The sequence below is a fragment of the Lepidochelys kempii genome, chromosome 8, assembly GCF_965140265.1.
Source record: "Lepidochelys kempii isolate rLepKem1 chromosome 8, rLepKem1.hap2, whole genome shotgun sequence".
Taxonomy (NCBI): domain Eukaryota; kingdom Metazoa; phylum Chordata; order Testudines; family Cheloniidae; genus Lepidochelys; species Lepidochelys kempii.
This window is the reverse complement of record NC_133263.1, coordinates 76946969-76971888: the sequence shown is the minus strand read 5'-3', so window position 1 is coordinate 76971888 and position 24920 is coordinate 76946969. Positions and strand designations below refer to the sequence as shown.

Below are 24920 nucleotides of genomic sequence, written 5' to 3'. Positions count from 1 at the left end.
TGCTGTATTGTCAAATCCAAGTGGTCATAAATCCTGAGTCCGGCTTCCTGAAATCACCATTAAAAATAATATTGGGGGAGGGGAGGTGGTGTTCTACTGGACTATCTGTTGTTTGCGCTTCAAGATTCTAGCTTTTCACTGCAACCATGAAGATCAGAAATTTAGGAAAGCTGAGAGGTTTATGTAGTAACAGGACTCCAGGAGCTGGGGATTTATGGACGCAGGGCTTCCCGCAAAAAAACCTAACAAAAAATCACGAGTTGGCAACAATGGGGGGCACCATCTCCTCCCAATTTCCCGCTTCACAGCGATGCGGGGGGGTGGCCCCTACCCTCGGCCCGTTCCCGCTTTGCCCCAAGTGGCAAGCTGTAGGGTTCACTCCCCACGAACCTGCACCCCCCCATCCCATCACGTGCTCATAGGGAGCCGCAAAGCAGCGACGCGTTTGCGACAGGGTGACAGCCAAATGGTGCGACAGCCGCGGCGGGCGGCCCCAGCCAGCAGCGGTGGAGGCGGCGGCCGAGGGCTGCCGGAGCCGAGCAAGGAGGAGCCAGGGTGGGGGAAGCGGAGCTCGGGTGGGCAGCCAGCCGGGGAGCGCAGCGCCGCGCTCGCGCCGACCCCCATGAGAGGGGGGGTTCTTGCCCCTCCCGGATCCCCCAGCCTCCCGCCTGGGCTGAGCACTCAGCGCCCCCTCCCCCCGATTAGTCCCGGACCCGGACCCGCCTCCCTCCCCTCCCCGGCGGCGGCGGCGGCGGCGGCGGCAGCAGCAGCAACGTCCAGGTGCGGAGTTCAAACCAGAGCGCAATGGCGTCCAACACGGCGGAGAGGGAGATTCTCCTCACCGACCTCCAGGTAAGCGGGGCCGGGGCCGGGGCCGCTCAGTGCCCGGGCTCTGGCCGCCGCGGGCAGCCCGCTCGCCTCCTGCCCCCGAGGGCCGGGTCCCGTCCCGTCTCAGCCCCGCTGCCTGGAGAATCCAACCGCCCCCTGGCTCCTTCAGGCCCGGCCCCCGCGGCACAACGCTCCGCAGACTGGATGCTGAGACCCTCCCCCCCCCGGCCCGTCGCAGGCCGGTTCCGCGGGTGCTGAGGGGATGGACCCCACCCCATTCCCGTCACATTCCGCCGCCCCGCCTGGGTCCGGCTCTGGTCTCTCTCCTCCCCCTCCCCAGCTGGGGCAGCCGCCTTCCCCTCCGCCAGGCCCCCAGCCCCGTCTGGGCTCCTGCTTAGCGCGCGCTGCCGGAGGATAATCTTCTTGGCCCGAGCCGCTTCCCTCCCTCCCCGGATTAATGCCCGGAGTGACTCAGGAAGCGTCCCCCCCTCTGGGCAGGTTGTTTGAGAGTGAGCTGAAACGGCCTCTCCAAGCCTTGGCTCGAGCTCGCAAACAGATTAATAGCCCCTGAAATCCTTGTGCAAGTGGTGTGAGGTCCCTTCTCTTCCACGTGCCGCTGCCGAGATTTCCCTTTTTCCTCCTCGCTTCGTTCAGCCCCTTAGGTGCACATCAAGCTATGTTTACAAACACCCGAGTCGGTTCATCGAAGGAAATAAACGTAATTGGCTAGTCAATGTTGGGCACCCTATGCATAGTAGAGGATGTGAAGTAGAGCAACTTTTTCAGCTGTGTCACTTGCAAATGCTCTCTCCAGCAGGGAACCAGTCAGGTCTAATTCCAGTCTTTTTCTAATAGAAAGTATTTTTCTTTGTTTTTGTTTTTCATTCCTGTTGAAGTGCTTGATGATCATACCAGATGCAGCTTTTCTTGTATGTAGGCTTTGGACTCATAATCCATGCAGAAAAGAAAATGGACAGATATAAATGTAGCTCAGTGCATTCAGAGAACTCTTTTCTTTAGTTATAGAGTAATAACTGGTAGAATGTTATGAAAATGCAGCTGTTTGTCATTTCCAAGCCTCTCTGAAAACCAGTTTCTTTGATTTGTGTGAAGTATGGAGTTAGACTATGAACAGTGTAACTGTTACAGTTCTCCAATATGTTTTGACTACAAGACTAAATAGAGATTTTTAGAGTAGACTTGCTGTGTACTTCTACTGCATGTTAGATTATTTCTCAACTAGGAAATGGATTTTGGTAGCTCTTGCCCCCTGTTCCCCAAGCCTCTGTTTAGACTTCAGAACTTTACTAAATCGATACAAAATAAGGCGTTACAGTTTTTATAGGGCAAAGATGCAACTATCACTTTCAAGTTAATAATAGGATAATAAGCTAAAGAAAAAGTCTGTAACTGGAAAGCATGTAATTTGAGTGGAAATGAACAAAAGATGCCTGAAAGGAAGATGTTTTACTTTGAGTAATTTGCATGTAATTTTTTTAAAATATAGTAGTGACGTTTACAGTATGTACGTGCTTACTGCTAAGAGTCTAGGGCAGGGGTGGGCAAACTTTTTGTCCCGAGGGCCACATCTGGCAATAGAAATTGTATGGTGGGCCATGAATGCTCACAAAATTGGGGTGGGGGTGAGGGCTCTGGTTGGGGGTGGGGGCTTTGGGCTGGAGAGGGGTGGAACTGGGGATGAGAAGTTTGGGTTGTAGGAGGGTGCTCTGGGTTGGAACAAGGGGTTTGGAGGGCAGGGGGATCAGGGCTGGGGGTTGGGGTACAGGCTCCGGCTGGGGTGCGGGCTCTGGGGTGGGGCAGGGGATGAGGGGTTTGGAGGGTGGGAGGGGGATCAGGGCTGGGGCGTGGTGAGAGGCTCAGGGGTGCAGGCTCTGGGCGGCGCTTACCTCAGTAGCTCCCGGAAGCAGTGGCATGTCCCTTCTCCAGCTCCTACCTGACTGTGTGACCAGGCAGCTCTACGCGCTGTCCTGTCTGCTGCCCCTGCAGCTCCCATTGGAATGCCGGAGGGGGCCTTTGGAGTGCAGTCATGCCGCTGCTTCCGGGAGCCGTGTGGAGCAGCCCCTGACTCTGCTTCTTGACTGGAGCACAGGAGAGGGGCCATGGAGCGGCTCCCAGCCGTGCGCGCCAGCTGGAGCGTGGCAAGCCTCAGACCCTGCTCCCCAGAGGGAGCTCAAGGGCAGACTTAAAATGGCTGGCAGGCCGGATCCAGCCCGTGGGCTGTAGTTTGCCCACCCCTGGTCTAACGGAAAGAATGTACAATGAATACTGAGCATACTTCATTTACTTACTGCAAGGGTAGTCAATTATTTTTTGTCATGGTCCATATTTTTTGGTCAAGGTATAGTCAAGGTCCAGACTCTAGAGAAACATTTTTCACGCCGCAGTAACAATAATGATAATAAGTAAATAAGAAATGTTGTGGTCCATTCAAAACCATCTGGCAGTCCGGATTTGGCACATGATCTGCCTATTGACTTACTGCCTATAATGAGAACAAGACTAAAGGCAGGGTACTAGCTCAAAAATTAAACTCCAATTGCTGGTTCATAACATGACTTTCTATAGAAAGTGTTTGTACTGACCTTTTATAAACTATCAGTGTTTTAATAAAACTTGATATTGCTGATACCCAAGTTGTGTGACGTTTTTGAAACATCCCTGTGGCTGTTTAATTAAATGGTTGTCACAATGTTACATATACAAAAAAGTGAATATGAATAGAGGTGAAACTGAATTTGTTTAGAAATATTTATTAGAAAACTTTGTAGCAGAACTGCATAGTCGAGAACAGTGACATTTTTTGTGAAAAAACCAAGAGTGGAACAAATCCTGTGTCTTCTGTATTTTCTATACTACTAGTAGTAATATATAATATGTACCAATATATGTAAAGCTAGCTGTCAATACAGGAAACCTACAATATTAACAAGGAAATCCAAATGAAGTTTAAATTTATTATTCTGTCAATTCTGCAAAATATAGAAAGGAGTCATCATATCAGAATGGACAACTTTGTGGAAGTTATATAATTAGTTTTATATCCCATTTTCCTATCCTTTTATATTATTCACTTAAATCGTGGTTTATTAGATTTTTATTTTTTCTGGAAAAATTGCATATTAGAATTTTGAATTCACCACTCTTATTATTTAAAATAAGACGTAATGAGGTGTATTAAATCATGTACATGAAAGTTTTTTCTTTGAGCTGGTTTCAGTATAAGGCACTTAACTGTAGTTCACATCAGGAGTGCACAGTTGCGCTCACGTTTCTTTAATTCACTGGCACATTTTTTACCTACAAGTAACCTCTAAAACTACTGTAACTGATAGGGGTTGGAGAATTTATTTTTACTTTTACTTTGTGTATTTGACAGAACTTTCCCTAGGTAGTCAAGATACTCTCCTTTTGTTCATGTGGGTCTTTTGACAAGAAAACTTGGGAGCACTTGTACTGGCTGAAACGATTTCTAACTCATTTTTGTGAAATTGACAGATTTCCTGTTGAAGGTCCCATACAGCGACCACTCTAAATGTCTCATTCAGTTTCCACTGTAATTTCATTCAGACTTTAAAGACCATTTTTAAAGCCTTGTGTTTTCCCGAGTCACATTTCACTGTATTTTAGTCAAGTTAGCTTGGGATTCGGCTATGTGGAGTAAGGAATTGAAGAATGAGAGAACAATAAACTATGGCTTCCAGTGTGTTTGCTGGTAATCTGGAATTTCTCAGTAACAAAATCTACAACTTTGTTTTCTCTGACAGCAACATCATTACAAGATGCTGTAAAATATTTTATATCTGTGTTAATGGAGAGTATTAAGAAAATGTTAAAAGAATGCATAGAACCAACTGATCTTACAGTAAAGATTCAAAGCATTACCTAAATCAGGTATAGTCTAAGTATTTGCTAGAATTTTGTAATTAGAAGGTAATGTTTAGTTGTTGGACAATACTTCAGTCTTGGCAAAATACAATGAGCATGATAAGGCGAAAACATTCACAAGTAGCTGACAGTACGGTTTACTAGGAACTGATGCAGCAGTTACTGTAGCAAATATGCTTGTTTCGAAATGAACTTGACTTACAAAGAGAGATTTTGCTAACTTTGACATATTAACTGGACACTTCTTATATAGCAAACACAAGGTTTGACTGTATATCTGATTTTTTTAAAAGAAATTAAACTTAGTTTCTTTTGGTTTCCATAAGTAAGTAGGAAAATAGATTTCAGTTGATACCTTAATTTTCTATATCCATCTTCAGTAAAATACAAAAAAGTTAAGAGTACTGGATTGTTTACAGAATTATTAATGAGATATGGAAAAATCTTGCACTTGTCTCTAGGTTGCTGGTTCAGATTTGTCAAAGGTCAGAAATACAGATCCATAGCTATCAAATGAAGATATGTGAAATGAGTTTGGTGGTCTGTCAGATTTTTTCATAATAGGTTCTGTTTGGCATTCTTGTTGGCTTATCAGATGACACTGCCAAAGTCATGGAAAACGAACTACCTTTTTACCTCTAGAGACAGTCCCTTCATGTCACACAATTCAGGTACTTCTACAGAGTGATAGGGGTGAGGAAGAATAATCACTTAGGTATAAATCAAGTATTATAACTCTTTCCTGTTGTGCTACATAAACAGTAGTAGTAATTTTGAGAGAAAGACGGGAATTACTAAAAGCCTACGCAAAACCTGCTTTTATGACATTTTGTATCTTACATATAGAACATCATCTATTTCACAACTTAAACAGATATGTTTAAAATAAAACACAATCCTCCCTTCCAAATATCTACCATCTGCATCGTAAGCCATCCACATATGCTCCCCTCTTCAGCTTCACAGGGAGAAAGTTATTACAAATGATGTTTTGTGTGTAGTGTTCTGTTTTCTAATTGTAAATTTTACAATTTGTACAAGAAGTGTTGCCTATTTCAGACTACTGGTGCTTCCTTGAGAGTGGTGAAGCTTAACAGAAGCCATATCATTAAGAAGTTAATACAGAGTTGGATAATGAAAATACTTATGCATGTGAATAACTTTACTTATGCATATTAAATTGGACTACAGAATTTATATGAGTAAAGTTACTGATGTGCTAATTGTGTATAGGACCTGGTCCTTAGAGGTACAGGCTTTGATTTTGCTCTTGAAACCCCTTTTATTGATGTTATAGAATATATTTAGATAATTAAATTTCATATTCATTCAAAATTTTTCCCCAAACACCTATTAGCACTTAGCCTTAGTTTGTTCTTTTGAGTTATGTCTACACTGGCAACTGAACGACAAAACTTTCGTCTTTCAGAGGTGTTAAAAAACACACACACACGAAAGACAAAAGTTTTGCCAACAACAAGCACTGGTGTGAACGGCACTTTGTTGGCTGACAACGCTAATGCTGCTCATTGGGAATGGAAGGTTTTTTGTGAGCTGGGGAGCTGATAAACAGCGGCTACGCTGTGTGCCTTTTGGGACACGGTTGTAGTGAGACAGCCCTGTTGCTAAAAGTTGCATAGTGTAGACATATCCTAAGTATATTATTGGCAGCAGTTTTTAAATTTAAACTGAGTGGCAAAGAATTAAGATCTAATTCCACTAATACTACAGGCCATAGCCTAGTATGTTGAGGAGTTCCATTTTCTTCAAATTGGGCTGCTGCAGTTAGTAAATTATTTACATTTTTTCAGAATTAGGTCTTACATGTGAACAGGTATATTTACCTAAATAACAACTTAATTTGTAAATGTCTTTTTCTGGAGTATTCCTATGGACCTGAGCAGAATAAAGGAAAAAATGTTTCATGTTTTCATAGAAATTTGATTTTGATGAAGTCTTCCAGCCAGCCCTGTTACCCGATTTACTAATCAGATACTATATTGCCAGCAATCTTTCCAGGCTAAACTTCACAACAGAAACCTTTCATAAGTCATTTTAAATGTTTACCTCCAAGTGGCAATAAGTTAAAAGGATATTACCAAGTTAATTTAGACAGAAGTGTGTTTTTATTTTTTGAAATGACACTGAACATTATCATAACAGAATGACGGAGAAAAATAATCCTTTCAGTTAACTTAATGGCACATTTTGTATATCACCTTCCTGTACTGTTAACTTCTTATGTTTGTGTTTATTTTTTTCCACACTTCTACATGGGAGTAGAACACTTAAAAATGAATGTGACTGGGAGGGGGAAAGGTTGGCCAGGGTATCAATGACACGTGTAGTACCTGAAAATAACTGACTTATTTTCGAAGTAAGTTGTACACTGTTTTGAGTACTATAAAATTATTTTTGTGTTAAATGAAATGGAATATTGAGTGTTTATGTTTTGGATTAGAGCCCTGGGCTGGAGCTCAGGAGACCGTGGTTCTATTCCTGGCTCTTCCACTGGCCAGCTGGAGCTGGGTGATCTTGGGCAAGTCACTTCACCTCTCTGTGCCTCAGTTGGGATGGGGATAACGATACTGACCTCCTTTATTAAGCACTTTGATTTATGGATGAAAAGCACTGTATAAGAACTAAATATTATTTTTTACTCAAACTTAGTTAAAATAGTTGAGTGAATTTTAAAACTGCACAAGTATCCTAGTTACTCTCTTTTGAATAGTATACTTATTTCAGAAATTAAACTATAAAAGATTACCCTCAAATAACTTATTTGTCTCTGTTCCTACAGAACTAAAAAAACAAAAACAAAAACAAAAAACAACTCACAGCAAAGGCTAAAATTGCCCTTGACCATCCTTTTTTGTCATAGGTATTGAAGTACCTGTAGAGTTGCCCAGTATTTCTCAGATCCTTGAATACTGTTCCCATAACATGGTGAGCTTAGGGAAGACTTCCAGCTCTAACTCTAAATTTCTCTGCTTGTCTGGGTTTAAGATACACTTTAATTGTAATTGTTTTTAACATCTGATTCTCTTTAAACATTTTGAAAAGCTGGAAAAGTTCTTAATGGGACAAAAATAATCCTTAAATGTGTAGTTTTATTGATATGTTGGTTTTGAGACACCTTCTGAACTGATGTCCTGTCAGCTGACCTGTTAACATTATAATTTTTGGCTACCTTTTCTTTTACTCAGCGGTAGTTGGTGCTTCCTGGGTCATTGGATCCAAGACAGTTGCTTTAACTTTTGTTCAGCATCCAGTTACATGGTAATGGGCAATAATGACACAGATATGTATTCACAACATGCATAATATCTCCACCATCTGAGCCGTTTTGTATATTGTGAGATTGGGGATTCATTATGGTAGAATTCAAAATACCCTAGGAGAATTCCTTATAAAAAACTAATTGTACATGCACTTCATGTTGAGGGTGAGGTGGCTCAAGGGATTAATAGTGGGATAGGCAATCTCATCTCTAAATCGCCAGTTCAGCAAAGCATATAAATACATGGGTAAGTGCTTTGCTGAGTAGGGATGAACTGTTGATTCTGGGCCTAAAACATCATTTCACATCTGCCTCAGGTTCATAGTGACCAAGCATTGTGGACTATATACTGTGGTCTCTAATTTTTCCCTATCACCAAAACGCATGTTGCACTTGGCACTAGTTGGTAGTTTCATTGCTCTACTTCGCTAAGGTGCCAGTGATTGAATGAGAATAGAGACTAAACTGGACTTTCACCTCTAGGGATGTTTCCTGCAGAACATGAATGAGACATTTGAATAGTGTGTTGAAGCTTAATTATTACTACCTGTGCTTTACCACTTTTGAGAATAGTGGGCTTAGTTTCTAACATAGTTGAGCTAGCTTCTTTCATAAGTTTTAGATTAACTTTTTAAAAATGATGCTAGGTTGAGTTTTATATTAATTTCATATGCCTGATTTTATAACACTTTGAATGAGTGATTAAAAACTGCTTTATTGTGGCATAAGAACTTGAGGCTTCATAAAGCCAACAAAACACTTGGAAAAACATGCTGGATGGTCTGAGGGTGATAGATTGACAGGGACATGTAAAGCAGATGACTTACAAATTGTCTTCAGTTTCATTTCCTTGAATCAGTGATCTTATTATTGAAAAAAATTAATAAGAATTGAGAATTTTGCATACACAAAGGTCAGGAAACTTAAATATGCTTCTCACAGACCACTTATCTCTTCTTCCTTTAACATATAGTAATGCCATCCAATAACCATACAATTATGATTAAAGTATTTTAGTATTTGTGGTCACAGACTATATTAAAGTGGTTTTTGAAGGGAATAGATTTGTTGTATTTTTCAACCATAACTGAGCCTGTGTATCTTAACATGTTTTGATTTCTTTTAAGTGTAACTTGTACTCTGAATTTCTTGTGTTAATAATGTTTACAATAATTAATAACTTTGCTTAGTTACAACCTAATTTCTTCAAATTTGGCCAAACTCCAGGTGGATGGTTAATTTGGTTTATATGCACTATGTATATTTATTAGCAGCAGCATGAGAACATCATCTACATACACATTAATTTATGTGGGTCTTCTAAGCAGCAACAGGTAAGAGAGAAAGTTTAAAAAAGTATGGTGTAAATAAAATAAAACTGGCATGGGAACTGGGAAGGAGGTTATTTATCCCTTTTAAATGACTGGATTTCAAGTTGGAGTCCATTGAACAATGCATCATTCAAGAAGTTCCTAAATCTTCTTATATTTTTTGAAATAGTATGAGAAGAATATCTTATTCACTTCTGTTACTGATGATGCTGCTGCTTTGAGTGTATAGATTTAGACACTCATTTTCTTCATGTTTATGGCTAGGGCCCTACCGACTTTATGGTCCATTTTGATCAATTTCACGGACATAGGATTTTTAAAATAGTAAATTTCATGATTTCAGCTATTTAAATCTGAAATTTAACCCAAAAAGGAGTTGTGTGTGTGGCGGGGGGGGAGAATGTCTCAAGGTTATTCAGTGTGTGGGTGCGGGGGAAGCGGGGGCTTGTGATACTGCTACCCTTAGGATGGCAACCCGCCTAAAATAATCTTATGACACCCCTCCCCTCCCCTCCCCCCCCCCCCCCCCCCCGGCCGCAACTTCCTTTTGGGAAGGACCCACAATTTGAGAAATGCTGGTCTCCCCCGTGAAATCTGTATAGTATAGGGTAGAAGCACACAAAAGACCAGGGGAGACCAGCTTTCACAGTCCGTGATGCATTTTTCATGGCCGAGAATTTGGTAGGGCCCTATTTGGTACGGTAGATGAAGATACATCCTTGCACAACTCCACTGACTATGGGTTGTGCCAGTTAGTATGAGAGGAGACTAACATGGCTACCACTTTGAAACCTAGGAGGGAAGTGTTACTTAGTCTTTGTCCGTCTTAATGACATTGCTGAAGTTAGATGCATGTTCCTATGCCTTGCATTAAGACCATATGTACACTAGAAGATGTAGATGTAGTTTATTCAAGCAAAACTATGCTTTTGCCTGCATAGCTAATTCCAGCCTCCTCTTTCCACTGAGTGAAGTAGGATAAACGTTTGCCAGTATATAAATGAGTCTACATTAAGGACTTCTGCCAGCACAGGTGTTGGTCAGGGATAACACCTCTTCACAATCTCTACTGACTTTGTTATGCTGGCCGAAATTTGTAGGGTATATATGGACTAATTAGCTAAAATCATCTCTTTTTGCCTGAAGTCCTGTGTTGTTGTTTTTTAGAAATCTCAATTTCCTTTACTGTAGATTCTGTTACAGTACTTAGAGACAGACAAACTCTTTACTTGATGCCTGAATAAGTACAAATCTGAGGATATGGTGTCTGGAGCTGGAAAATATGGGTCTAATTCGTGGCTGCTGTTTGTACTTCTGTAGTTTACTGAAGTTTTTACAACAAACTAATGATCCTATTGAAGATTTTTTTAAACCATTTTCTTTGTGAAGAGGTGGTAAGAAAGATTATAGATTTCAAATTATGAGTGAATCTTATTTTCAGTGTTGCAGTAACAGTGTTTTTCCTGTTCAAGTTGAAAGGTATTTCTTTTGATAACTCTCTGGCAGCATTTTTTTGGGTGACAAGAAAAAGAGTGTAACTGAAACTTAGATCTAGAGCAGTAAGAGAGGAATTAGTAATATGTGCATAATCAGGTATATGTGCTTGCATATCATGGCTTCAAAACTGATCACAGAAGAGTGTGGGGGGAGTTAGCATTACAAAAGTGTTTTCAACTGTACCAGGTTGGAAAGAGTAACTTTTAATTTGGATTATAAATCAATTAAAAGTAATAGGTGGCAGAATTAAAGTGTGCTGGGCAGTGAGACCAAAAATATTGTTCCAACCCTCTAAGTATAAGTGCTGATATACCTCTTTAGACAAAATTTATAGAAGTTGATATTCAGAAGTTTTTAAGAGGTCATGTTTTGCACACTGCCTTTATAGACATAAGAGAACTACATGTATATGAACATTCCAAATGCATATATTACATCCTTGCTGTGTGCTTGTTTGTTAAATTACCAAAGGAAGTAGGTACCAAAACTAATGTGACAGATATTTGCCCGAGGTGGAAAGATGTTTCTGGACTAAGTGATTCAGATAATGTCTCCACATGCAAACAGGCGCAAAGGTATATTAAGGGGTGGGGTGAAGGAATGGAAATCTATCAGAGCAATAGGCACTTTCTCATTTTAAGGTGTAGTTGTATTCTTGTGTAAATACTACAAAGAATCAAGTAAGACACACTGAACAAATAGAGTTGTGTAAACTGTCTATGGGAGTTGTTTGAGGAAGTTACTATTATGTACAAATATTGATAGAGATAATATAGCTCAGATCTTTTAGAAAGTTACATGTCACAAGTTTCTGTAGGCATGGAAATATAAGGGTATCCAAACATCTTAATTATGCTTTATACTGACACAATTTTAAAAAAAATCAGATCTACTGTCGTACATTAAAATTGTGTGGCTGTTGCATAGTGTCGCAACAGGACAGGTAAGGTTGTATGTTTTATTATAACTATGCATTTCTTTACTTTAAGATGTGGGGATTGATTTTAATTTGAACTTTAACTCTGAATTTTCTAGGTTTACGCTTGGTTTTGGAATAATAAAACCTACCTGCAACTTTTATACCGAATATTGCTCATATGTACTCAACTTTAGCTTCTTTTTAACATAGTCTTTGATTATAAAATAGAAGTCCCAGTAATCATGCTGGCTTTTATTGAAGGCGGTGTGCCATGGGTTTTTTTGGGAGAAACAGTGAGAAATTGAAAGTAGATAACTTAAAAATTTTAGATACAGGCAAAATAGAAAGTATATGAGAAGTTTTTTAGCACATCAAAACAAAGCTTTGTAGTTCAACAGGAATTTTAGTAATATTATGGAGTAGCCCTTGCTTACTGTGACCCTTGTATTATAGTTTAAAGCTGACCTATGATTTTTCTGTTTAAAAGCTGATTTTTTTCCAAAGTGTTCTAAAATCCACATGCATATTCAGATTGTCTTGAACATTTCTGGGCTTTAGTGGGGCCCAGGGTAGGTTTTTTGGTGTAAACTTGGGATCATTTTATCTAAGGATTACAGAGATAGAGAGCACAGGGGAGGGAAAAAAGCCTTGTCATAAACTTTTCCATTATTATTATTATTATTTGTTTTTGCTCATACCTATGGCTCAAACTATTGCACTGTCCGTCCATCCCCGCCCCTTTCCCTCAGCCCCAAGTGTTATCTGATTGACTTTGACCTCTGTTAGCATCCAGTACTGCTTGCCCAATGTGGCAGAGGGTATTTTAAAAGTTTTGGGTTCATTCTAGCTCTTCAAATTGGCATGTTTGGGATCCACACTACAATGATTTACACGTATGCCCTGGGACTACTGCTCTGTGGCGAGTAAGAGTGCATAGAACAGGGGCGGGCAAACTTTTTGGCCTGAGGGTCGCATCAGGTTTTCAAAATTGTATGGAGGGCCCGTTAGGGGAGGCTATGCCTCCCTCAACAGCCAGGCGTGGCCCAGCCTCCGACACCCCCCCCCCTCCCCTGGGACTCTTATCCCATCCACCACCCCCTGTACCCTGACTGCACCCGGAACCTCTGCCCCTGACTGCCCCCCGCTGCCCCATCCAACCCCCCCCTCCTTCCTGACTTCCCTCCCGGGACCCCTGCCCCCATTCAATCCCTCTGTTTCCCACCCTCTGACCACCCCGACATCTATCCACACCAGCCCCCTCCCCTCCCCCCCCGGCCCCTGACTGCCCCCTTAAACTCCCCTGCCCGCTTACTGCGCTGCCTGGAGCACTGCAGCCGCGCCGCCATGCAGCATAGAGCGCTGGGTCAGGCTGGGCTCTGCAGCTTTACTGCCCCAGGAGCTCGCAGCCCCACTGCCCAGAGCATTGTGCCGGCAGTGCAGTGAGCTGAGGCTGTGGGCGTGGGCGAACAGCAGGGGAGGGGCCGGGGGCGAGCCTCCCAAGCCAGGAGCTCAGGGGCCGGGCAGGAGGGGCCTGCAGGCCATAGTTTGCCCACCTCTGGCATAGCGGCATGCCTGATATCAGTCAGTGGATCGCTATGGGGAAGATACTAAAGACACTGAATCTGAGCAACAACCACATATTGTGAGTTCAAGTCCTGTCCGTGGCAGATTTCTGAGATTACTCTTTCTGTGTTTTGTTTTGAGGGGCTGTGAAGAATCTAGTTCTGTAAAAAAAAAAAAAAAAAAAAAAAAAGGGTATTTCCTTATCTCACCTATTTGGATCTCTTGCATAGCAACACCAGAAAAAAGAGGTCCCTGAAAAACTCTAGCTGCAGTTGCATATCCTTCAGATGGCAAGTCTGGTAATTTGTTATACCTAACACAGTGAGGGTCTGAGTGTTTGAAGAGGCATGATGGCGTAGTGTAGAATTGTGTTGGACACAACACAGAAAATAGTAGGCTTTCTTGAGAAGTCAGGCTTTGCATGGTCCCAGTGTCTATTGCCAGTGACCAAAGGACAGAGTTAAATTTATATGGGTATGATATGGTGTGGGAGACATTACAGTAATTCTGTATTTCCAGGTTTTCAGAGGTTTGTGTTAAAGCCACATTGTGGAAAGGCATTGAGGTAGCACTGGGCAACCTTAAAACTGTGTTAGTGAAGCTTTTTGGCAGTGAATTTTATGTCATTGAGTGAAAAGAAAATTGACTTGATGAGTGCGCTGTTGAAGCAGAAAAGATGCACAGTAAATAGAACATCAAACTTTTGGAGTTGGAAAGAGCTACTGTTGCCAAACTTCAGGATGGACGTTTAGGACCCAAGAACTCTTTCACTGTAGACCTTGAAAGTATGTGGGTTTTTTCCCTTCCAGGCCTGACTGTTCTTGTAACTTGGGTAGCACTGTTGTCCAATGCAGTTCATAAAGATGAAGTATCTGAGCTAAGAAGTGGTATTACAGTTGAATATGAAAACATTTTCATCGTATTTATCAGTTATTGAATAACAAATATTTTAAATGGTTCTTCACTAAAGAAAACAAACAATCCTGGGTTTCATGTCTGCAATAATATAGTATGCTCAGTTGTGGCATGAGTGAGTGATTGTATAAGATACTGATTAGACCTTCCTTGGACAACTGTGTGCAGTAATGGTTGTCGTGTTTTAGATGCTTAGCCTGGCCAAAACTCCACAGCATATTGGTACAGAAATCCCTTGTTAGTTTCAAGTAAATCTGTTTATTGAAATATTGTTTTTAAGTTTTTGTTTTATTGGCTTCTGTTTAGCCAAATATTGGCTTTCTTCCCCCACTCTATGGCCCAAATCAATCCTGGGTCTTTTTTACTTGTCAGGATTGTTATCAGTGATGCCATTAGAGTTTTGCAAGTAGGATTTCTTTTTTACCATCTCTGTTGGCTATAATGTGGCTTTTAGGTAAGCAGAGCAAAATGATGCTCAATGTTTTTCATGTCCCATGGTTCCTTACAAACATAATCCACATAGCATCCCCACAAAGTGGGTTAGTAATAACATTAACTCCAATTTACAGATGAAGAAGCTAAATTACATGGAATATTAGTGGCCAATAAGATGATAAATCCTTGATCCCATCCCAGTGCTCTGTTCCCTAGGTGACATCAACTCTCCAAGCCAATGCAAAGGTAGGTTTTTTTTTCTTTCTCAGCAAAAGTAATAGATTATTTTTAAAAGTTTTGATAAAATGTGTGGGCTAAATACTAAGGTCACACCCCCTCCCTAAGTTAGTGTTAAATTGCTGATGCTCATAATTTATAATGTGTATCACACATTGTAAGATAAAAGTAATTTATCACTGGTTTAGGTTTTATAAACCTCATAGTATCAAGAAGTTCCCTGGAAAACTTAAAGAAAATTGCAAATCTGCAGTCTGGCCTTTGCTTATGGTTTTAGAAGCACCATATTTAAAACAATCAATAGCCTTTCCAATAGCCTATTATTTATACTGTATTAATTTCTAAGCTTAATTGGAAGCTTTAAAAATGTTGTTTTTGCATTGACCTGTTTCAGTGAAAGATTTCTCTATAGATTTAGTGTGTGTAAAGTAAGACCAGATTATTGTTTCTCTTAGTGATGCTGGATCTCAGATTGATATTAGAAGGAAAAGGCTGAGTAAATTGGGTATATTTCCTTTAGAAAAGAAATTTATATTTTAGAATTGTGGGGATACATTAACGGATATAAGATGCTGCTGATTGCCAGCCTTAAATACATGAAGGTGTGTGTAGTGGGAAAAATGCATTAAGCTACAGATTCTAGATAAAGCTTTTAGAAAGAAAGGAGCTCGGGAAAAGGCAAGGGGTATGTTTCAGTCAAGTAGCTTATATACTTATTATTTTATTACTTGACATAATTACTGAATGATGTTTAGATCAGCAGTGGTTTTAGAGATGTTCTAAAGTTAGCAGCAGCACTAGAAAAGTAAAGAGTACTGTAAATTGTACATGTCTGACTACTGCTGTAGCATTCTTGAACTGCTGCCCATTTAGGACTCTGTAATCTCCTTTAATGGAGACATGTTTTCTTCAATATTTGAGTTTTATTGCTAATAAGCTAATATTAAGTTAATGTTTTTAATCAAAGAATGATAACTTTTAACACTTTGCAGTTTCAGAATGATTAAAACTTCACTTGCAATCATAATTCGTCAAGAAGATGGTTTCTTCATTTTTATTCCTGACACTATTCATTAAATTAATCAAATGTGACCAGTCTTGGCATCCTGAGTGTCTTTCAGGATGAGATGGAAGGTTACAGTTTTGGATCTCTTTTAAAACAGATACAATACTACTTAATATTAAAACAAAACAAGGTTTATTCCAAAGTTTTGCTGGTTACCATATAGTCTGATTGGGAAAAGAAGAATTTTATGTAAGTGAAGAGCAAAGATGCATAGCCAATTCAAACTAATATAAACAGTGTGCCAAAAACTTGGCATAAATCATGTTAACTGCTTCTTTGAGGAGAGTATAGAAGAACTTTTAAATAAACAGATAAATAAGTAAATAAAGTCAAGGGATCATATTTGAACTAAATCATGTTTGGGGTGCTATATAATCTGAGTCCTAATTTCTCCCACATAGTATTTCCACTCCAATATACAAGGCTCTTCTCTTGTGGAGAAGGAGGGCCAGGTGCCACTTAATACTGTTCCTATAATCAGCCAAGGGGTTTGCTACATAATGGCAGAGGCTCCTCCCTCAGAGGCTGGATCACAATGCACTCTCAGAAAGAAAAGGAGTACTTGTGGCACCTTAGAGACTAACAAATTTATTTGAGCATAAACTTTCTTGAGCTACAGCTCACTTCATCAGATAGCTCACTAAAGCTTATGCTCAAATAAATTTGTTAGTCTCTAAGGTGCCACAAGTCCTCCTTTTCTTTTTGTGGATACAGACTAACATGGCTGCTACTCTGAAACCAATGCACTTTCAGTACACCAGTTCTGGAGAAGAGGACCAAACTGGAAATCTAATCCCAACAGTGGCAATATACTGCGTTTCTGCCTCAGAACTGTGGAGCAAAGCAACCTAACTAAAAGACACAGCAAACTGTAAGATCTTGTGGATGGTTTTATATTACCAACCATCACTGTAGTATCTGAGTACCTTCCCTGTAAAATCAAGAACAGTAGTAAAGTCTCTAGTGAACTGTATGGAGTATCTGGTGGTTCTCCCTTTTGGGGGTAAATGCTCTGTCTGAAGGAGGATTTCTTATCATTTGTTGCAAAGATTTTTATTTTTTTGAGAGATTACCATATATACTCGTTCATAAGCTGAATTTTTTAGTAAAAAAGGGAAGCATCAGAGAAGGGGGTCGGCTTATGAACGGGTATAGAGTGGGAGAGGTGGGATGCAGCCCCTCCCCCCAACAGAGGGGGCAAGAAGAGGCAGCACAGCCAGCAGAGCCAGAAGGGAAGAGGCAGGGCCAGAGTCTCTCCACTTCTGGCCACGCTGCTCTCCTCCCAGCCTCTGAAGCAACTGCAGATGCGGCCATGCCACCCGGCCCCACCCGCCGGAGCATGCGCCGCCCGGCCAGGCCAGAGTCATCCTCCCTGGCCGGCCCCAGCTAAGGGATGGGATGGGGAGAGTGGGGGATGGGGGTCCTGGGCTAGGGGTAGGGTCATGTGGGGAGTGGTCACAGGGGTTACTCCCCTGACCCTCTCACCCCCACCCCCAACTTTCCCCACCAGTTGCTGTCCCGGCCCGTCAGGGTAAGCAGCTGGCGGGCCCGGACGGTTTGTTTACTTAGTTTACCTCCATGCCTGCAGACAGTCTCTGCCCGCCAGCAGCTTATCCTGATGGCCTGGGAGCCAAAGTTTGCCAAAGTTTGGCGACCCCTGAATTATAGGGTTGGCTTATGAATGGGTCTTACAACACTGACACCACTTTTAACTACTGTATATACTCGATCATAAGCCAGTTCATTTATAAGCTGACCCCTGTAAGATTGATAAGTAAAAATGGAAATTTTTTATGAAAAGGCGAGATGGTATGAATATCTGTGGGTCTGAGCAGATGAAGGCCTTTGGAGAAGAGGAGCACCACTCTGAGCTCTGCTGGAGAAGAGTGACTCCAGCTACTGTTACGCTGTGCCATTTTCCAAGTAGGCAAGTTAGCAGTATCTGTTGGTTTTACTTTGTCAAAAGCTGCAAGAAATCCAACAGTATGAGCATGGGGACCTTGCCTGTGGCCATAAGGAAGTGGTCTCTTAGTGCCACTGGGGATGTGTCTGTGTTGTGATCTGGTCTGAATCCTGACTGTAAATCATCCAGGATATTGGCTGACATTGCATGTTGGCTCCATTGCATGGAGCTTAGTGGTTACTACTACCTCTACTTTCTTCAGAAGAAGGTCATGAGCTCAGCAAGGGGTGAGTTTGGTTGCTCCCAAAATGGAAGAGGGGAAAAAGGGACAGGATGGGCCAGGTCCTGTGAGATTTCCAGATGCCACAGGATTCCTTGGGTAGGCTTGAGGACTCATGGGATTTCGCATGTGATTTGGAGCCAGGATAGGACCCTGTGGTCAGGGCCACTTCCTGTTTGCTGGTTTCCAGCAGCCAGGAATTTGAGTCCACTGATTCAGAGTACTAGCACAGAAGGCCAAAGAGGTGCCCAAACAGATGCTGGCAGCCCTATGGAATCTTGGTTGCTAGAAGCAGTATCTCTGGCCAAGGGAGCACTTGTACTTTGCACCTCTTTAGCTTACACAGTAACATCTGTGGAGTTCCAGGCATTGGGGAGGCTGTGGGTCTACCCAGGGCCTGGTCTATACCAGAACTCCATATTTGGCAGTTATCTCAGGTGCCCTTTTACTGCAATCTGTGGGTCACATGCCAGGGATTTATGGTCTGCAGGATGCTGGAGAGTTGGGCCCTGGCTGCCGGGACACAGAGTGATGTCAAAAAGAAAAGGAGTACTTGTGGCACCTTAGAGACTAACCAATTTATTTGAGCATAAGCTTTCGTGAGCTACAGCTCACTTCATCGGATGCATACTGTGGAAAGTGTAGAACATCTTTTTATATACACACAAAGCATGAAAAAATACCTCCTCCCACCCCACTCTTCTGCTGGTAATAGCTTATCTAAAGTGATCACTCTCCTTACAATGTGTATGATAATCAAGTTGGGCCATTTCCAGCACAAATCCAGGGTTTAACAGGAACGTCTGAGGAGGGGGGCGGGTAGGAAAAAACAAGGGGAAATAGGTTACCTTGCATAATGACTTAGCCACTCCCAGTCTCTATTCAAGCCTAAGTTAATTGTATCCAATTTGCAAATGAATTCCAATTCAACAGTTTCTCGCTGGAGTCTGGATTTGAAGTTTTTTTGTTATAATATAGCAACTTTCATGTCTGTAATTTCGTGACCAGAGAGATTGAAGTGTTCTCCGACTGGTTTATGAATGTTATAATTCTTGACATCTGATTTGTGTCCATTTATTCTTTTACGTAGAGACTGTCCAGTTTGACCAATGTACATGGCAGAGGGGCATTGCTGGCACATGATGGCATATATCACATTGGTGGATGTGCAGGTGAACGAGCCTCTGATAGTGTGGCTGATGTTATTAGGCCCTGTGATGGTGTCCCCTGAATAGATATGTGGGCACAGTTGGCAACGGGCTTTGTTGCAAGGGTTAGTGGTTCTGTTGTGTGGTATGTGGTTGCTGGTGAGTATTTGCTTCAGGTTGGGGGGCTATCTGTAGGCAAGGATTGGCCTGTCTCCCAAGATTTGTGAGAGTGTTGGGTCATCCTTCAGGATAGGTTGTAGATCCTTAATAATGAGTTGGAGGGGTTTTAGTTGGGGGCTGAAGGTGACGGCTAGTGGCGTTCTGTTATTTTCTTTGTTAGGCCTGTCCTGTAGTAGGTGACTTCTGGGAACTCTTCTGGCTCTATCAATCTGTTTCTTCACTTCTGCAGGTGGGTATTGTAGTTGTAAGAATGCTTGATAGAGATCTTGTAGGTGTTTGTCTCTGTCTGAGGGGTTGGAGCAAATGCGGTTGTATCGCAGAGCTTGGCTGTAGATGATGGATCATGTGGTGTGTTCAGGGTGAAAGCTGGAGGCATGTAGGTAGGAATAGCGGTCAGTAGGTTTCCGGTATAGGGTGGTGTTTATGTGACCGTCGTTTATTAGCACTGTAGTGTCCAGGAAGTGGATCTCTTGTGTGGACTGGACCAGGCTGAGGTTGGTGGTGGGATGGAAATTGTTGAAATCATGGTGGAATTCCTCAAGGGCTTCTTTTCCATGGGTCCAGATGATGAAGATGTCATCAATATAGCGCAAGTAGAGTAGGGGCGTTAAGGGACGAGAGCTGAGGAAGCGTTGTTCTAAGTCAGCCATAAAAATGTGATGTCAGGAAGCCAGTCACTTTACAGGTCCATAGGCTGTTAGTTGAGGTTCTTCCTTGGGTCTGCTACTGATTGTGGGTTGGGGTGCGGGGGAGGCTGTACTTTTGAGGGCAGCCTTTCTGTGGGCTTTCTTTGGAGCCTTTCAGGTCAGTGAGCTGGTCCCTTTGGCCAAAGGAGGCTCTTCAAGGAAGTCTCTTGAACTGCAGGCTGTCCTGTGGGGAGGTAATTTTCTATGGCTTAAGATCCGCAAGCTGAAAAATGATCAGATTGGGATGGGCGAGGCTGTTGCTTTGCACCACTCTGGTGAGGGGAACCTGTCCTGTAAGGGCACTGCAAGCATATGTGGCTCAGTGGCCACCCGGTGAGGATGCCGTGTTCCTGCAAGTGGGACTGTTCCTTCCTAACCAAATTCCAGTTTCTGGGAATGTTTAAATGGAGCTGTCATTCTTGAGCTCCCCACTGGGAGAGTATGGCTCCCACTTGTTCCGGATAGGGGTTGCAACACCAGCTGCCCAGTTGGGTGGATACATCAGAGGTCCAGGCTACAGGGCATGGACAATCCATCCTTCACCATGTCTATCATGTAAAATGTTCTGGAGCACTCCCAAGGCTGGATTTGTGGGCATAGCGTTGTGCACTGGACTTGCAAGGGAGCGTGCAATTTAGGAAGAGGCTTGCAGCTGGGCCTCAGGCTGAACACTATTTTGTCTTTGCATGGCAAATGGGGCATTGCTGGGACCAGCTCATGCCTCTTTTGCATGGGCTGATGCCTGATGAGGATACACCAGACCTCTTTATCCACCTAGAGGAGAACAACCTGTGAACATGTTCCAGGCTCAAACTGATTTGGAAAGCTAAGCAGGATATTGGACAGCTGGTGGACATGATACCTGGTGCTGATATAGTATGGTTGGAGATGCTGGCCCATAGGCAGACCACAATTCATCCACGTAAAGGCGGATAGGGCCCGGAGGAAGTATCAGCATGGTTGTAGTCCAGAGATGGCTTGGTTATCAGCCCAGAGTGTGGCTGAGCTGTATCGAGAGGATGGCATATACTTCTCTGATATAGGTACCAATTTTGTTCCTGGGTGATCCCAGTATTGGGTTGGCCAAACTCCTAGGTAGCCCATGCAAGGTGGGGTGGATGCAGTCAAACTGATGCTGGCACCTCCTTATGGCAGGTGCCCAGTGCAAGAACTCACCTTTTTGGATTTGGAGCTTAAATCAGTAACATAGTGGGCATCATGTCTAAGCTCCTAGGGGCAAATGGCCCTATGCCAATCACTTGACAGGGGTACTGGCTGGGAGTTGAGGTCCCTTCTCTCCTCAACCCCTGAAAGGAGGAAGGATGCTAGTGAGTGACTGGAGGCACCCAGAGACCCTCCCAGTGTTGGAGACTCCCACCACAAGGAGGACTCAAGAATTGACAAAGGATCAATGGGGTGCGAGTGATTGCGTTGGGCTGTCCCCTAATGGGAACCTTGAATGTAACTTGACGAATAAAGTTGCAGCCTGGTTAAAACCCACTTGTCTTCTTCCCTGCAGTAAGCACACCAAATCAGAGGTTGGAAATGGATAGTAGTTGGAAAGGTCTTCAGGATTAAGTGATAGATTCTTAAGGAAACTATTGTGTTTTTCAAGGAGTTTGGCAGGGGTACTCTGAATGAGGTGCTGACTATTTCTATTAATAGTGGGTATAGTTGTTTTTGGTTGGTTTTCACCAGTCATGATGGGCCTGGGTCTGGTGGACTCATTGTTGCGATATTTTATTAGGGCTTCTTCACTTTGGCATGTATGGTGGGGCAAAACTTAGTAGTGGTGGCAGACTGAATAATATGATCTGCTCAGGAATGGGATTTTCTTTTTCAGTTAGTTAATTGTATTCATCAGCAGTGTATGCTGATTCGCTCTTCACAATGGTCTGTTTGAGACTGCCTGGGTTGATTAGTCAGTTCAGAGCTGATTCTGCTGTGTTGATTACAGAGCCATAGAAGGCTCTTTACACCTGTACTCCACTGTAAGAATTATTTGTACAGTTGGTAGATGGATTTGGAATGCTTTTGGTGCCGTTGGTGATCTCCACTTTCTGCCTATGTGATTCAATTTCTGTTGTTCATCTGAACTATGGTGACCTTGGTCAGCATGGAAGGAGTTGGTGGCTTGGGACTAAAGCATCTATGATAGTGATGATTGTACTGTTGTACTAACTCATCAGTGTTTTGTCTTTCAGTATTTGGGGGTTTATTCTCCTAGGGTGAGTTGAAAGTCTAGAGGGTTCAAGGTCATTTCTGTTATCCTGGTGGGAAGAAGGTGAGGCTCTGATTTTTGCCTGGATAAGGTGGTGGTTAGACTAGAAGATATGTCTCATGTCCATTTCTAAGCTGACTATAAGATTCAGCACGCAGCCTGCTGAATTTGTGGGTCTGGAGATTTTCTGGGAAAATCTGATGGTTTCTACATGGGCCATGAGCAAAAATACTGTTGTATACTTCGTGTGTGGAAGTTCAGATCAGAGAATACTGGGAATCTGAGGGATTCTGTCACTGTAGTGGGCAGCACTCTGTCATTTTTTTGGAGGAACTGAGAGTTTTCTATCTTGAGGTCTATACGCTGCTAGGAGTCCTATGCTCCTCCTTGTTCTTCACCTCACAGAACATATGGGATGCATTCCAATGTGTGGTTCTGGGTGGAGAATTTTCTGCTTCTGGGGTATTAGGAGATCAGTACTGCTAATCTCTCTTCCCACACCCCACCTCCCCCAGTGCATTTTAGGGTCTGTCTTGATTTATGACATAGAAAGTATCCTCTGGGTACTAGTTATGCTAGGGCAGGATTAGAAGTGGCATTGAACCAGATCTCCTTGACACAAGCAAAGTTAATTGCTTCATCCAAATTAGATCAGGAAGTATTTCTTCACACAACGCACAGTCAACCTGTGGAACTTTCTGCCAGAAGATGTTGTGAAGACCAAGACTATGACAGGGTTCAAAAAAGAGCTAGATAAGTTCATGGGGGATATGGCTATTAGCCAGGATGGTCAGGGATGCAAAACCATGGTCTGAAGTATGTCCCTAGCCTCTGTTTGCCAGAAGCTGGGAATGGATCACTTGATGATTACCTGTTCTGTCCCTCTGACGCACCCAGTATTGGCCACTGTTGGAAGACAGGATAATAGGCTAGTTGCACCATTGGTCTGATTCAGTATGGCCATTATTTGTAAAAATATATATATATATATATATATATATATCATTGTCAAAATAATTTGAATATCTTGCATTCAGAGGTTGGAGGTGCAGCTATTGTCATCTTGTTTCTTAGTCGTTTTGCTGATTAAGCAATTGACTCCAAGTGCCTAGCTTTTTGATTTATCCTAGTGTGTGGTGATGATGGAAGATGTCACCTGAACTCAGTGGCAATAAGGATTTGGCAGAGTGAGGAGTAACTTGAGTTTCAGAACCTTTGAGGATGCTGATGTTCCAGTTCTCCAGATCCTGAGGTTTGGTAGTGCTGTGCTGTAGTCCAGAAGATTTGCAGTAATGTTCCCTAAATGGGCGGTAAACCATGCTTCCACTGCTGCTACCCATGTTACCATGGTAACACTACTATTTATTACTCTCGATGAGAGCTAGCGGGAATACCATGAGCATGAGCAGACACAGAATGTGCAATGAGGCTAACTGTGGTAGTCATTATGTGGCGTCTTTAGTTAGTTCATTGGCTGTTTGGGACCAAGTTGCCCCCTTACTGGTCAGACACTCAAGGTTGTGACTGCTCTGGGGCAGTGACTGAAATTGGGAAAGATCATATTAAAGTGCACAAGCAAGAAGTGGGTCAGGAAGTGACATACCCAAGGGCTGTAGATGCCGGTAGAAGGATGTTGTCTTCTGCGAACTGTTCCCAATTTTCAGAAAAGTCAATTCTCCATCCTTATTTCAGGTCCCTAAGAGCCTGCTACAAGGGGTTTGGTTGGTAAGGGTCAAGAAAATGGTCTTACACTCTGAAGCTCGTCTCACTTTTGACAACAAAACGAGAGACCGCTCACAGTAAATTGTTCAGGTTTTTATATAACGGTCTCTCTTTTTAGGTGATTTGAGTGAAGTAGTTAACAATATTGTATGATCCTTAGGCTTATCACCTTTTTGAGATTAATTGGAAAGTTCATACTTAAAGTTTTTTGAGGTTATCTGTAGACTAGATTCAGGCAGACACATTTGGTTCAAATAGTAACATAATTATAAACAAAATCAAAACTTAGTGGGAGCTTGTCATAAATATAAAGGGAAGGGTAACCACCTTTCTGTATTCAGTGCTATAAAATCTGTCCTGACCAGAGGCAAGACCCTTTCACCTGTAAAGGGTTAAGAAGCTAAGGTAACTTCCCTGGCACATGTCCCAAAATGACCAATGAGGGGACAAGATGCTTTCAAATCTGGAGGGGGGCAACAAAGGGTTCTTCTGTCTGTGTGATGCTTTTGCTGGGAACAGATCAGAAATGCAAGCCTTCCAACTCCTGTTAAATTAGTAAGTAATCTAGCTAGAAATGTATTAGATTTCCTTTTGTTTAATGCTGGTAGAATAAGCTGTGCTGGAGGGAATGTATATTCCTGTTTTTGTCTCTTAAGGTTTTGCCTAGAGGGATTCTCTATGTTTTGAATCTGATTACCCTGTAAGATATTTACCATCCTGATTTTACAGAGGTGCTCCTTTTCCCTGCAAAGTTTGTACCTTGGGGAAGTTTTTAACCTAAGCTGGTAAGAATAAACTTAGGG

The 24920-nt window shown here is 42.4% G+C and overlaps 1 protein-coding gene across 8 annotated transcripts in view; it reads left to right on the top strand.

Annotated features, from left to right (window-relative positions):
* Positions 1-469: 469 nt before the first annotated feature.
* The window catches only part of PKN2 (protein kinase N2), a 136081-nt gene continuing 111630 nt past the window's right edge, over positions 470-24920 (top strand). For 4 of the 8 annotated variants that reach the window (XM_073357145.1, XM_073357147.1, XM_073357141.1 and 1 more), the window contains exon 1: positions 470-852. In XM_073357145.1, coding sequence (XP_073213246.1) covers positions 805-852 — 48 coding nt within the window. In that variant the 5' untranslated portion in view covers positions 470-804. The remainder of the gene's footprint in view (positions 853-24920) is intronic. The other 4 variants (XM_073357148.1, XM_073357142.1, XM_073357140.1 and 1 more) reach the window with 2 other exon arrangements.